The sequence below is a fragment of the Gymnodraco acuticeps genome, unplaced genomic scaffold, assembly GCF_902827175.1.
Source record: "Gymnodraco acuticeps unplaced genomic scaffold, fGymAcu1.1, whole genome shotgun sequence".
NCBI lineage: Eukaryota > Metazoa > Chordata > Actinopteri > Perciformes > Bathydraconidae > Gymnodraco > Gymnodraco acuticeps.
Genome location: NW_022992111.1, coordinates 243,819 through 256,264, shown reverse-complemented (window position 1 = coordinate 256,264; position 12,446 = coordinate 243,819). Strand labels below are relative to the sequence as shown.

Below are 12,446 nucleotides of genomic sequence, written 5' to 3'. Positions count from 1 at the left end.
TTAAAGGGTTAAAAGGCTTTTATTTTTTTAAGACAGTTACCGGAAGTAGTTATCGTGTATGTTTGATACCGACCAGCGCTGATACAGACCATAGATACATAGATATATTGAAAGTACATATGAATTGAAAGTACATATTGCCTGAGATCTCATGATGTTGTTTTATTAAATGTGCCAAGTGCTAGGACTGTCTTAGGGAAGAAAGCTTTTAGTTGTGCAGCTCCACTAAATTGGAACAGTCTGCAAACATGTTTAAAACTGAGCACTTTGGTTCCCCTGCATCATTTTAAAACTCGGCTGGGTGACATGCTGTTTGATACTCATGGTACCTGGCACTGTAAATAGAGTTTGTAAACTGTACCCTGTACATTATGTTGTATGTCATCCTTATTGTTGTTCTGTTGTTTTTATGTTACATGTGTAACTAATGTCCTGCAGGTCACCCTTGAAAAAGAGATCTTTTGATCTCAAGGGGCTTTCACCTGGTTAAATAAAGGCTACAAACCGACACAGCTCGCATACAATGCATGTACTTCAAATGTCTATTTTCTTCAATCATGACGCTGCATATTTTAATAACAATTCTCAAAAAAATATATAATAGTAAATGAATAAAAGACAGTAAACATTTTAATGTTTATAATCTGGTGCTACCGCTTCGACTCCGTTTTATTACCGGAAACGGCACCATTTCCGGGTTCAGACGCGCCAAAAAGAAAACAGTTGCGTGTGTCGTCTGCAACATGTGAGAGAGGAGTGGACACTTGACATAAACACAACGGTAACGTAACCTCGATACTGTTGTTCCGATGACTCTTTACTGACAATGACTCCTGGAAAACTTAAACCCACTACCTAAAATAACGTTAAAGTGAATAATATTACAAGTCAACGTTAGGGCGTTGAAGTCAGTGTAAGGTTGGATATTCGTTTCAGTTAGGGTTAGGGACCATCAATACATGTATTTCAATGTCTCAAAACCAATGTTATTTCAATATCTCTGTGCCTATATTAGTGACAATTATTCTTTAAAAATATAATAAATTGGCTTTATGTAGCACATGGATTACTGGTCGTTGAATTGTATTATTTCCTCATTTTAAAGAAGATAATTTCAGTTGTATACAAAAACTTCCATATCATATGATCTGATGACTCAATGGGGAACTGTGTTACTAGATTGAACATAAAGGCCACATTTCTATTATTTGTCTCGATTTTATATGAATATTGTTATGAAAATGTTACTGTGTCTTGATTGAAAAGTCACATTTATGCAAATGCTTCATTGTCATGTAATGTGACCCAGTGATTCAAAATCAATGCATTGTAGATTATTAATACATTGGATAAGTAGGACACAACTCTTTTTATTGGATTTGTATCTACCGTCTGTTTTCTATGAACATTTTAATGAAATTGGTGCATTTCCTTTTAAATTCTTATTTATGTTATAAGTGTCCATCTCATGAAGACCAGTGACTCCAAATCGTTACCAGATATTATTACTACACTGGGGAAATATCTAGGTCACATTTTAAGATTGGAATTCAGTTTATTTTTATTTTGTAGGATTATTGTGATCATATACAAAGTGTATGGATTTGATGCATTGCACACACATTATTTTATTATTGTATATGGGATTAAGGTAAATAACAGACACACCTCTTTATATAAAAGGCTGCAAAGGCTGGTCAGTATAGGCATGTCCAGCCATGCAGTGGGGTGGTTTGTAAACTACCTCTCTGAAAGATCCCAATGTGTTCAGTTTGATGGGCTGTCTTCTGAGTGGTTAAACATCACTAATGGTGTACCACAAGGTTCAGTTTTAGGTCCGCTATTATTCTCTATCTATATTAATAGTTTAGGTGAAAATGTCGAAGGAGCAACCTTACATTTTTATGCGGACGATACCGTTATGTACTGTGCAGGTCCCTCGATTAACGAGGCTGTTGTTAAATTACAGGCTGTTTTTAACATTATTTAGGCTCAGCTCTCTGAGCTTAAGCTTCTTTTAAATGTGGATAAAACCAAGGTAATGCTCTTTTCTAAAGCTAAAGCTAAAAATACACCAGAGACTGCTTTGGATATTGTAACTACGCAAGGAATACAACTTGAAGTGGTTACCTGTTACAAATACTTGGGTATCTGGCTTGATGATTGTCTCACTTTTAAACTTCATGTCAATAACCTGCTTAAAAAGCTGAGGGTTAGGCTAGGTTTCTTTTACAGAAATAAGTCCTGTTTCTCGCTTGAGGCCAGGAAAAGGCTAGTCACGGTGACCTTTTTACCTGTGCTGGACTATGGTGATTTGTTATATATGAATGCACCTGCCAATTACCTGAGCAAGTTAGATGCTGCGTATCACAGTGCACTGAGATTTTTGACAAATTGTAAAGCACTTACGCATCACTGTACCCTGTATACCAAGGCGGTTATGCCATCACTTACTGTACGGAGGCTCAGTCACTGGTACTTTTTCATTTACAAAGCCATGTTGGATAAACTACCATCTTATATCTGCTCCCTGATCTCTCTGCGAATTGAAAGTACTTATTGCCTGAGATCGCATGCTATGGTTTTATTAAATGTGCCAAGTGCTAGGACTGTCTTAGGGAAGAAAGCTTTTAGATGTGCAGCTCCACTAACATGGAACAGTCTGCAAAAAGAATGGAAAATTACCAAGCTAGTACCACTACATGTTTTTAAAGCTCGGTTGGATGCTACAAAATCAGATGCTGTTGGTACCTGTACTTGTGGTTAAATATGTAAATTGTAATCCCTGTACATTTTGCTGTATGATGTCCTTTTGTTGTTCTGTTGTTTATGTCTTCTTGTGGAACCTACTGCTGCAGGTCTCCCTTGAAAAAGAGATCATTGATCTCAATGGGATTTTACCTGGATAAATAAAGGTTTTGAATTGAATTGAATATAATATTATTATGATTATTATTATTATATATAAACCAGGTTGAAGGATGAGAGGGGGACCGAAGTTCAAGCATCCACTCTGTTGAAGTTGCCTTTAGCAAATCACTAAACTTCTAACAGTACGAGGAAGGTGCTGCATTGTAGCTGACCTCTGACCTTGTTTGTAATGACACATGTTGCCCCTGTGGTTGTAATAAAGGGTTGTTAATCGATTCAAGATGAGTAAGTGGGGAGAGCGGATGAAGAAGGTGGAGCAGCTCGCTCAGTCCTTCCAGCTGAATCCTCTGGCCGCACAATACAAACCTCGGCTGTGGCCGTGCCAGCCGTCCTCCATCTGGAAGCTCTTCCCTCGTCAAAGTATGGCGATCAGCTTCGCTCAGAGCTGCAAGGAGGTAATAAAACGAGACTTATTATCATTGGTCTGCACATTTAAGATTGTACATCCTGTGTGTCAGGGGAAATCTGATGCTGGCACTTTGCATTTCCTAGGCTGTACATGTGTTTGCACTTGAAAAAGAAAAGACATCCCTGGGTCAAAGGATCTTCCTGGTGACCAGCTACAGTGAGCTGTGGCATTACTACAGGTAAATAACAAACATTTCAAAATGAGGTTCATCTTCTTCCGTGTGTGAAGAAAACAATGTGCATTCATTGTGATTTTCGTTCAGGACTTACCCACAGTCCTTGATGCACTGCTACGAGGTGATACCAGAGGGCGCTGTTAGTAAACTTTACTTTGACTTGGAGTTCCACAAGCCTTCAAACCAAGGGGCTGATGGGAAATCCATGGTCTCTTCACTTATCCAGGTGGGGTACTTTTCACATCCTCATTGACAAAAGGTCTTACTATATTGTGTTTTAATCGGTTTTAATATATCTGTGTTTTAAGTAAGCTATAATATATTTCTATAGCGATATAAATACCACTAAGATGATCAACTTGACATTTATATATCCAAAGAATGCTTTGTAAAAGTATCCACTTGACCTTCTTTCAGTAAGTTAAAGAAGGGGAAACAATATAAAAAAAGCATTTATCGTTTACTTTTCCCTCATATTCTTTTAATTTGAAGCTGGAGAGTTTTTGCAGCAAATGGGTGTGGCCAATGTCTATTAGATTTAGAGAATGTTGGGACTCTAGTTTTCTTCCAATTTGTGAGAAAATGCAGTAGTTTCAGTTTCTTTTAAATCATTTGGATATATTATGTGTAGTAGTTTATCTTGTTGCTTGCTTCCTTAAAGATGAAGGAGATACAGTATTTGAACCTGTCTGTGTTTTGTGTGTTGACAGTATGTATGCGACAAGTTAATGGAAGTTTATGGGATTGAATGCTCTGCAAAAAATATCCTCAATCTCGACTCCAGCACGGCGGACAAATTCAGTCGGCATCTCATCTTTAATCTGAAAAATGCAGCTTTCAAAGACAACTTGCATATGGGTAAGGTCAGTGTTTTGCATTGAGGTAACAACACTTGTTTGTTTACCTCAATTTCAATTCATATTTCCTTGTTGTTTTTCAGGCAGGTTTATCCATTCAATTCTTCAATCGGTCCTGAGCACACCCAAAAGCAGCCTGAGTGTTGGGATGAATTCAGAGGAGAAAAACTGCGAAACAGGGTCTGTGTTTTTAACTTATGAAAATAACTTATTACATTTCTTAGCTACCATCATTTTGTGTAACTTGTCTTAATGACATATTGGCAGCAGAGCAAATGCTGTGTCTGAAGAGACGGCAGCGACGGCAGGGCAGACGTCTGAGAGTCCAGAGGCCAAGAGGTGCAAGCAGGAAGAGAGAGACCTCAGCTTCCTCCAGGTGAAAAACAAAGATGGCCAACACTGTCTCTTTGTTGATCTTGGTAAGAAAATCATACGCTTTTATTCAACAACTTGGGTTAAATGCTTCTCTTGATATATTCAGCAAACCTTTTTTGGTTGATTTTTTTGTAAACCTTTTTTAATGAATACATATTTCTCGTTATATTTTACAAAAACAGGTGTTTACACCAAGAACAGAAATTTCCGCCTTTACAAGTCATCAAAAGTTGGAAAGAACGCTGCGTTCACGGTGGCAGACGACAACGAGTTAATTCACAAACCTGAGAAGGGAATTTCTGCGGAGGAAAGCGTGTTCTTGGCTTCTTTAGTCTGTAATATAAGGTAAAACACTTTTTGCTGTATTTTCTACATTCTTTAAATATTACTTTCCTAAAGCCACATCCTCAGAGCTTGTTACTGTGTTTCATTAGCTTCACAGGTCAGAGAATTCTTACGTCAGACATCCCTGAAACAAAAAAATCCAAAACCTTGGGATCTCCCTGTCAGCAGGAATCAGCCACAGACCCAGGTAACACTGACGACAGAAGCCTTCTCTCTACTATGCAAACATGCAAAGTGTATTGTACAATTAGCTCAGCCATAATTGACCTCATATGTCTCTTTTATAAAAAGCAATATTTATTTCCCCATCCATCAGTGGCAGGCTCACTCTCGGGCCACTTGTCATCGCCTTATCCAGAAGTGGACAACTTTGTATTAACTGTGGTTAAAAAGGACGGCGTACATGGAAGTAAGTGTTTGGACTAATACATGAAATGCTTTTACAAAAAGTGGGTCACTTTCCAAACATTTGCATGTCTTGGTTCAGACCTAGAGCTGAATCCAGCTTTTTTATTATTGATTAAACGGCCGCTTCTTAATAAACTCATGATTGATCATTTTAATTTACAAGAAAAAACGTAATTGAACATGGATTGATTCAGTACCTGGCAACTAAATGTACATCAAAACGTAGTATATGGTCTTTGTCAGGAGTTTCCTCATGTTTAATTCAACAGGCATCAGACGATGGAACTACTTTGCTGCTGAACAGCTGATTGTCTACGACATCGCAAATTACCGCTGGTGTGCAAACGTGGAAAGGTTTCACAAAAGCAACAACATCATGTATGTATGTTTCAGGTTATATGTTGACAGTCTTAAAGTGCGCTCCACTTCCCTTCTGATTCTGTCTCACCTTCCTCTGCAGGATTGTTGTTGACCTCAAAGAGGAAGCGTGGTACCAGAAGTGTCTCGACCCTGAGTGCAGGAACTTCAGGTCCTCAAGTAAGCAATGATCCTAAGGGCCGCATTTAAAACAAACAACTCTTGCACACGTGATGTTTTTGGATTGACAGATTGCAAAATGGTGTCTGAGAACGTGTCTTTTGACGTTGCAGGCTACCCACTGCCACAGGAGATCTGCGTCAGCTACATCATGACACTGGTTTGCTTCTTTTTTTTTTTACTCCTAACTACGCTTAACTTGCCATGAAATAATGTTGTCTTCTTCTAAATCTCAAACCCATGTTGTTCTCCTCAACTTGCAGCAGTGTATGATCGTGTCTTCTCTTCTCTTACAGGACGAGGAGGACCAGGCCTACTTAATGGACGATGCCGGCAACATTGAACTCAGCCAGGCCTCGACCCCCCAGAGGACAGCGTGTCCAGAGCAGGGACCTGCAGACGGCTGGGGGGACGGGCAGGACGACCAGGACTATTTACAGAGCCTGGACGACTTCGAACAAAAAAGCGGGGATATCCCTGATCTGCTTCTGCTCAAATGTATGGCAGACTTTGACTCCCATTAGAGGGTGAGTCTTATGTTATTTTGCACCCACTTTACCAAATGTCCTCCTATTTATAATTGACTAACATGTAATAAATAGTTTATAAGCCACTATATTTTGCAAGCTACGTATGTTTATTGATTTGTCAAAAAGTCAAACTCCTTTTGTAATTGAAGCCAGAGGCCTGTACTACGAAGCTGGTTCAACCTAACTTGGATATGTTTGAGTTAGCCGGTTGGCCTAATCCAAAACATACGCGCTCTCGCTAAACTGTACTACGACGCTGGTTATCAAGTGGATCGCTCAAGCCAGCTGTGTCCTATCTAGTTAGGTGCACGTTCACATGAAAGGGGTGGCATTTGGAGCATTCGACCAATCACAAACATGGACAAGCGTACTGACAGCGCAGCGCGTCATACTTCCTGAATGAAAAGTCAACTATAATATTAGACATATGAAGAAGTTACACTTTAAACATCCATGACTTAAACACTTTATCCAGGATAAAAGCCACATAGCTGCACCGGCAAGGTGAATACAGCTGGTAAAAGAAAAAGTGTTTGAATGCGTACATTAACAGGTTTATGATATCACTGCCCCGTGGCTAAGACACGATCTGACTTTAATTACATTTGACTCGAGTGTTTCGTCAACTTAATGTGTCTTAAAATAATACTTCTGCATACAGTATGTGACACTGGGTGTTGCACGGCCAGATAAGGAAATATGATACATTATGAAGTGATATGCCGCGGACTGTACTGTTACTTTGATCCGGTTACTTATGTTGTGGCAGATATTTAATTAAGCTTTCTTAACGCTAATGTTATAATAGTCAGATTGCTCTGAAGATGGGAGGTGATATTCTATTAATGTTCACGTTCACACAGTCTGTGATTTTTGCCGGCCGTCTTTTCTGCAACGACAGCTTTTCTGTATTTCCTTTCTCCTGTAATATGACTTGATCGCTTTAAACTCCGCACACTGAGCTCTGATTGGCCAGCAGGCAGTGCTTTCACTGAGTTGAGCTCTTAGCCTGCAACCTAACCTGCTCCGGGGCAGGTTAGCCGCTCAGCATAAGTTACCATGGAGATCTAGCCTGCTAAGAAGAGAACCAGCTTCGTAGGACCGGAAAGCCGGAGTTTTCCCTGAAGTTAGCGGCTAAGCGAAAATCCTGCTTCGTAGTATACCCCCCTGGTGTATAAACGGATGAATGGATGACAATAAATACAACAGTTTGAATATAGGCCTTTTAGAGAAAAGGTCAATTGTTCATTTAAAGTATCCCTAATGCTGCCTTTTATCTAAGTGATTAACCATTTAGAGAAAAGGTTTAAATGGTGCTTATGAATGACTAATAGGGGGAGCAAAGTTCCTGTATAATGCTCTTCAACATCACAAAAATAGGTTTCTAGCTACCAAAACATAGAAGAAGAATGGGAGGGATGAAACCCTCTTTAATGGTTGCACATAGCACAGTGACATTTGGCCTCTGCATTTAACCCATCCTAGTACCAGGAGTCTAGTACTAGGAGCAGTGGGCAGCTATAGACATGAGGGATGTCTCTTTTTTTTTAGGGATCATAATTATTATTGTTCCCCTCTTTATGAAAGAAAAACTACCCTTCTTGGAGAAAGTGTTTATTTGGTACAGTTGAGAAAATAAAGACACTGTACTTAGCCGAAAACTGCACCTTTGCCCTTTTCATTTCAGAGTGTTTAAAAAAACATAAGAACAATATGGCTTGAAATGTCAAGGAGGCCTCGACGTGTTTAATGTCTGAGAACTGAGACATAACATCTGAAATCATGATAACTGAAATGCTGCTCCGTTTTACACTAAAAAGTTAACGTGAAATGTCGACAAGAACGTTAAATCTCTTTAAAAACGTGCTTCTTCAAATGAAAAGTGATCCATTCAATCTTTGTTGTTTCAAATATTTACCCAGAAACCTCAAGTGTAATACAACTGACGATCCTGTGACCTGTGGGAACCAAATGTGAAATAAGAGCAACATCATGTTCAGAAGAGTAACATTCACTATTTCCTGTGCAGTTAAACAAAAAAACACAAAAAGGCACCAAAAGTCTGTAAAGCTTCCCAAAACTAATTTCTAACTTGTGCACAGGAAGGGGTTCATCAGTCCTTCAGCATGGAGTCACACGGGAATGAAGGAAATTTAAACCGCAGAGTATCAGGCAAAATACTCTGCATACAAATAGACTTTTTAGCAGATACAATATTTACAGTTGAATGATTACATTAAATACCGACTTAAATAGATAGACCAAAACATTAATACTCAATATCAGTCACAGATGTAAAAGCGTGTTAATAGGATTTCTTTCTGTGGCTCCCAAGAATACAAAATTGGCAGAAATGCGTTTACCTTCTGACGGTGGAGAAGTCGAAGGCAGTTTTAAGGCATGAGCAAGTCAGATTTCCCCTTTGTGTGTTTTTAACCTCAACCCTTAGATAAGTGATTCCAGTAACATGGTGACAGCAGGGACCCTTTAGCGGTACAGGAACAATACATACTTCCTCCCCATTAACTATTTGGTTCTGGTGGTGTGCTCTGAATGGTCACCTTCTCTACTCCTCGATCCCAGTTTACATATTAATTTTGGCATAAAGTTCATCAATGTTCTCTTTGAAGCGGTTACGAATCTCAGTCCTCTTGGCCTTTAGGGTGGGGGTCAGCAGGCCGTTCTGGATAGAAAACAGCTCTGTGTGTAACGCAATGTCTTTCACCTGCAGAGGAGGAACAAAAAGCGGCAAATCAACATTTGATGCAGTGTCTCAATTACAACTAACATCTATTAGTAATTGCAACTTACAATTACTTTGTGAATTATTTTAATACAACTAAATATAGTGTTTTACAAGATAATATCTGCAAATAAGGATAGAAAAGTTAACAATAAAGACTACTACATCTTAATAATTGCACTGTATATTCTCACATATTGTAAGAAAACTACAGTCACAAAAATTAAAAGACAAGAAATAAACAAAGTATTTTATACTTTGTTTATTTCTTGTCTTTTAATTTGTATTGTACAATGCCATGCCATTATGCTGCTGCAACACAAACATTTCCCAAATTGGGATCAATAAAGTTCTATCTTATCTTATTAAAATGTAGTCCAAAAGTAATATTCATTATCCTTTCAAAAACTGATTCGATGCATTAAAATGTCTTAAACACTCAGACTATTGGTCTGTCAATGAAAATAATGACTCAACTAATCCTTTCAGATGTAATTTGAAAATTTGAAATAAAGAATAATTATTCAATCAAAAATGATGCATTTTGATAAAACATGGCAACAGTTACCTGCTCGAAGGACTTGAGTCCCGCCTCCTTGCCCAGCCTCAGGATGTCCTCCAGAATGGCGCTCTTCACATCCTACAAACAGTCACACACACGTTAGCTCACATAGCAAATGGCTGTGTGTGTGAGCAACGGACAGTGACACCTCACCTTGTTACTGCACAGTTCAGAGTAGGAGCCTTCGATCCCCTTTTTCTTCATCCAAATAGGTAAAAAGTCTGGATCAGGAATTACTATCCCCACCAGACATGCCTTAGAAACACAACAAGGACATCAGAGCCACACATTGAACCAAACTAGAAACTGATACTGCACATTATGATAAGAATATCTGATGTTTACACATTCATGAACTCACCTGTAAGCTTTCGCCGTAAACAAATATCTGGGCCACTGGATCACTGAGATTATACACCGTTTCTATTTTCTCGGGGGCGATGTACTCTCCTTGTGCCAGCTTGAAAATGTGCTTCTTTCTGTCAGTGATTTTAAGACAGCCGTTCTGCAAAAAAACACAAACAGGGTTTTATGAGATACACTTATCTATGGTCAGTGTATTTGTATAACTTTTATCTACCATCCTTTTTCTTTACAACATACTGACATTTTTATGACTTAACTATATCTTTAACACATACTACATATACTGGGATGTGCTATATTTGTTATGACTTAAAAAAACACTGTTTTCACAATTTGATGACGTCATAGGTTTAGCTGCTGCCCCCAGTTCACTGCATACAACAATATAATGCACGAGGTGTGTTACATGTACTCATAATTAAAGATGAATGGGCCCTTCAACATGTTCTACTTACAGGAAGCCACTTCCCGATGTCTCCCGTGTGCAGCCACCCGTCCTCGTCGATGGCCTCTGCAGTTTTCTCAGAATCTTTCAGGTATCCCAGGAAAACATTTGGTCCTTTGACACATATCTGGAGGGAGAGATGACAAAGTTAATGAAATTCACATTTTACAGATATTTAGAAGCAAGCACACGTGCAGATTATATCAAGTGTATATCAACGCTAGGGAGCAATAACGGTTACTCTGTTAATGGCACCATTTTAGTACAGATGGCAATATCTCAACAAATATAAGAGGGGAATTTTTCTGAAATGTCCAAACAGATATTTATGATGCCTAGAGAATAAATGTGACATTGGTTATCCTCTGACGTTTGATCCACCAGCAGGGCAAATATTTAACTCAACCTGTGAAATAGTTCACTATCTGCTGGATGGCTTGCATCATATTTATTGAAGGACATATTTCCCTCAGGATTAATTGCTATCATTTTAGGGATCCCCTCTAATGTGGCGCCACCATCAGACCATTTGTCCGACACTTGAGTTGTGTAGTTATTTGGTATTTTGCAGGTGTGATTTGTGTTTAAGACTCATTGCAAAAACATGGCATGTAAACATTATATTAGCTGAACATCAGCATTGTCATAATGAGTAGGTTGACAGTCTGTCTTTACTTTACTCTTAACCTAATGAAAAATGTGCTTATCCATGTGTTATTCGTGTTAAGATCTTTCTGCTGCAGAGAAACGTGTTTTAATAATAATAGTAATTCATATCCTACACTTTAATGAATGATTTATTGTACATTTTCCACTGTATTTTTATTAATTCTGCCTGATATGCAGCTTGTAGAGTAAGCTTCACTGACCATGTTCATTATAGTGAAGATGTCACATGTGCAAATCGTATTTCTGCTTTTGTATTCTTAAAAGTAATTGGTATGGCATTGAGGCTTCAAGTGAAGTCACTGTGGTTTTTGTTAATAATAATAATTATACTTTGCATTCATTATTTCTATCCAAACGGTTGTTAATTACAAAGCCAATAAATACTTTTTTCCTCCACTGACTTCATGCATTTGATTGTTACTGAATAGCACTCCTCACCTCTCCCTCTCCATTGGCTGCCATGTAGTTCATTTCTGCCACATCCACCAGTTTGATAGCGTTGCAGGGCAGAGGAGGCCCGACGTGACCTGGAGACACAAAATCATCACAGTTCAGTTTCAAAGTTCACAGAAAGAATTGTTTAAATTTCTCTCATAGGCTTTACTACCCGAGAACAGACGGGGGTTTTACCTGCGGTCCAATCCCCGGGCATGGACATGGAGCAGCCAGCGGTGCACTCAGTCTGACCGTAGCCCTCATAAAACTGTGGAGAGCAGAGCGGGTTTTTAGTGACATGTTTGAACATAAAACTAATTGATAAAGATTAGCCAAACGAATGCGAGATGGTGGAGTGGAGGCCGCTCACCTGACAGCCCAGAGCGGCTCGTAGGAAGGTGAGGATGGTCGGAGCCACCGGAGCCGCTCCTGTGATGATCAGTCTGACGCGACCGCCCAGACTCTCCTGCAGAGAGCAAACACAGGAAGACCATCGTTTGATGACATCATATCAATGGTAAATCAATTGTTCAAATGTCTTATGGGCTTGGAACTTGTGACAGGTGTTTATCTAACCTTTAATAAGAGAGTATGACTTTTCAACTCAAATATAAAATGTTTAAAAAGGGTAAGCAAAGTTCTGTAAGACCAAGCCTCAT

At 38.9% G+C, this 12,446-nt stretch overlaps 2 protein-coding genes across 6 annotated transcripts in view; one reads left to right on the top strand and one right to left on the bottom strand.

The window, feature by feature from the left end:
- Positions 1 to 689: 689 nt before the first annotated feature.
- On the top strand, positions 690 to 11,752 carry primpol (primase and polymerase (DNA-directed)). Of its 2 annotated transcripts, none has more exons than XM_034203089.1 (15): positions 690 to 781; positions 3,134 to 3,326; positions 3,424 to 3,518; positions 3,603 to 3,741; positions 4,226 to 4,373; positions 4,456 to 4,552; positions 4,643 to 4,791; positions 4,930 to 5,092; positions 5,182 to 5,279; positions 5,409 to 5,501; positions 5,770 to 5,878; positions 5,961 to 6,037; positions 6,151 to 6,197; positions 6,334 to 6,564; positions 10,696 to 11,752. In XM_034203089.1, the coding sequence occupies exons 2-14, from the start codon at positions 3,153 to 3,155 to the stop codon at positions 6,559 to 6,561; spliced, it is 1,617 nt and encodes a 538-aa protein (XP_034058980.1). In that variant the 5' UTR covers positions 690 to 781; positions 3,134 to 3,152; the 3' UTR covers positions 6,562 to 6,564; positions 10,696 to 11,752. The 2 variants fall into 2 exon arrangements, with proteins under 2 accessions (XP_034058980.1, XP_034058979.1); XM_034203088.1 differs by having other exon boundaries at positions 4,640 to 4,791.
- The window catches only part of acsl1a (acyl-CoA synthetase long chain family member 1a), a 30,315-nt gene continuing 26,034 nt past the window's right edge, over positions 8,166 to 12,446 (bottom strand). For all 4 annotated transcript variants that reach the window (XM_034203084.1, XM_034203087.1, XM_034203083.1 and 1 more), the window contains exons 14-21: positions 12,158 to 12,253; positions 11,983 to 12,055; positions 11,791 to 11,879; positions 10,694 to 10,810; positions 10,234 to 10,377; positions 10,026 to 10,127; positions 9,879 to 9,950; positions 8,166 to 9,292 (exon numbers count right to left, since the gene is read on the bottom strand). In XM_034203084.1, the coding sequence (XP_034058975.1) occupies positions 9,152 to 9,292; positions 9,879 to 9,950; positions 10,026 to 10,127; positions 10,234 to 10,377; positions 10,694 to 10,810; positions 11,791 to 11,879; positions 11,983 to 12,055; positions 12,158 to 12,253 (834 nt within the window). In that variant the 3' untranslated portion in view covers positions 8,166 to 9,151. The remainder of the gene's footprint in view (positions 9,293 to 9,878; positions 9,951 to 10,025; positions 10,128 to 10,233; positions 10,378 to 10,693; positions 10,811 to 11,790; positions 11,880 to 11,982; positions 12,056 to 12,157; positions 12,254 to 12,446) is intronic.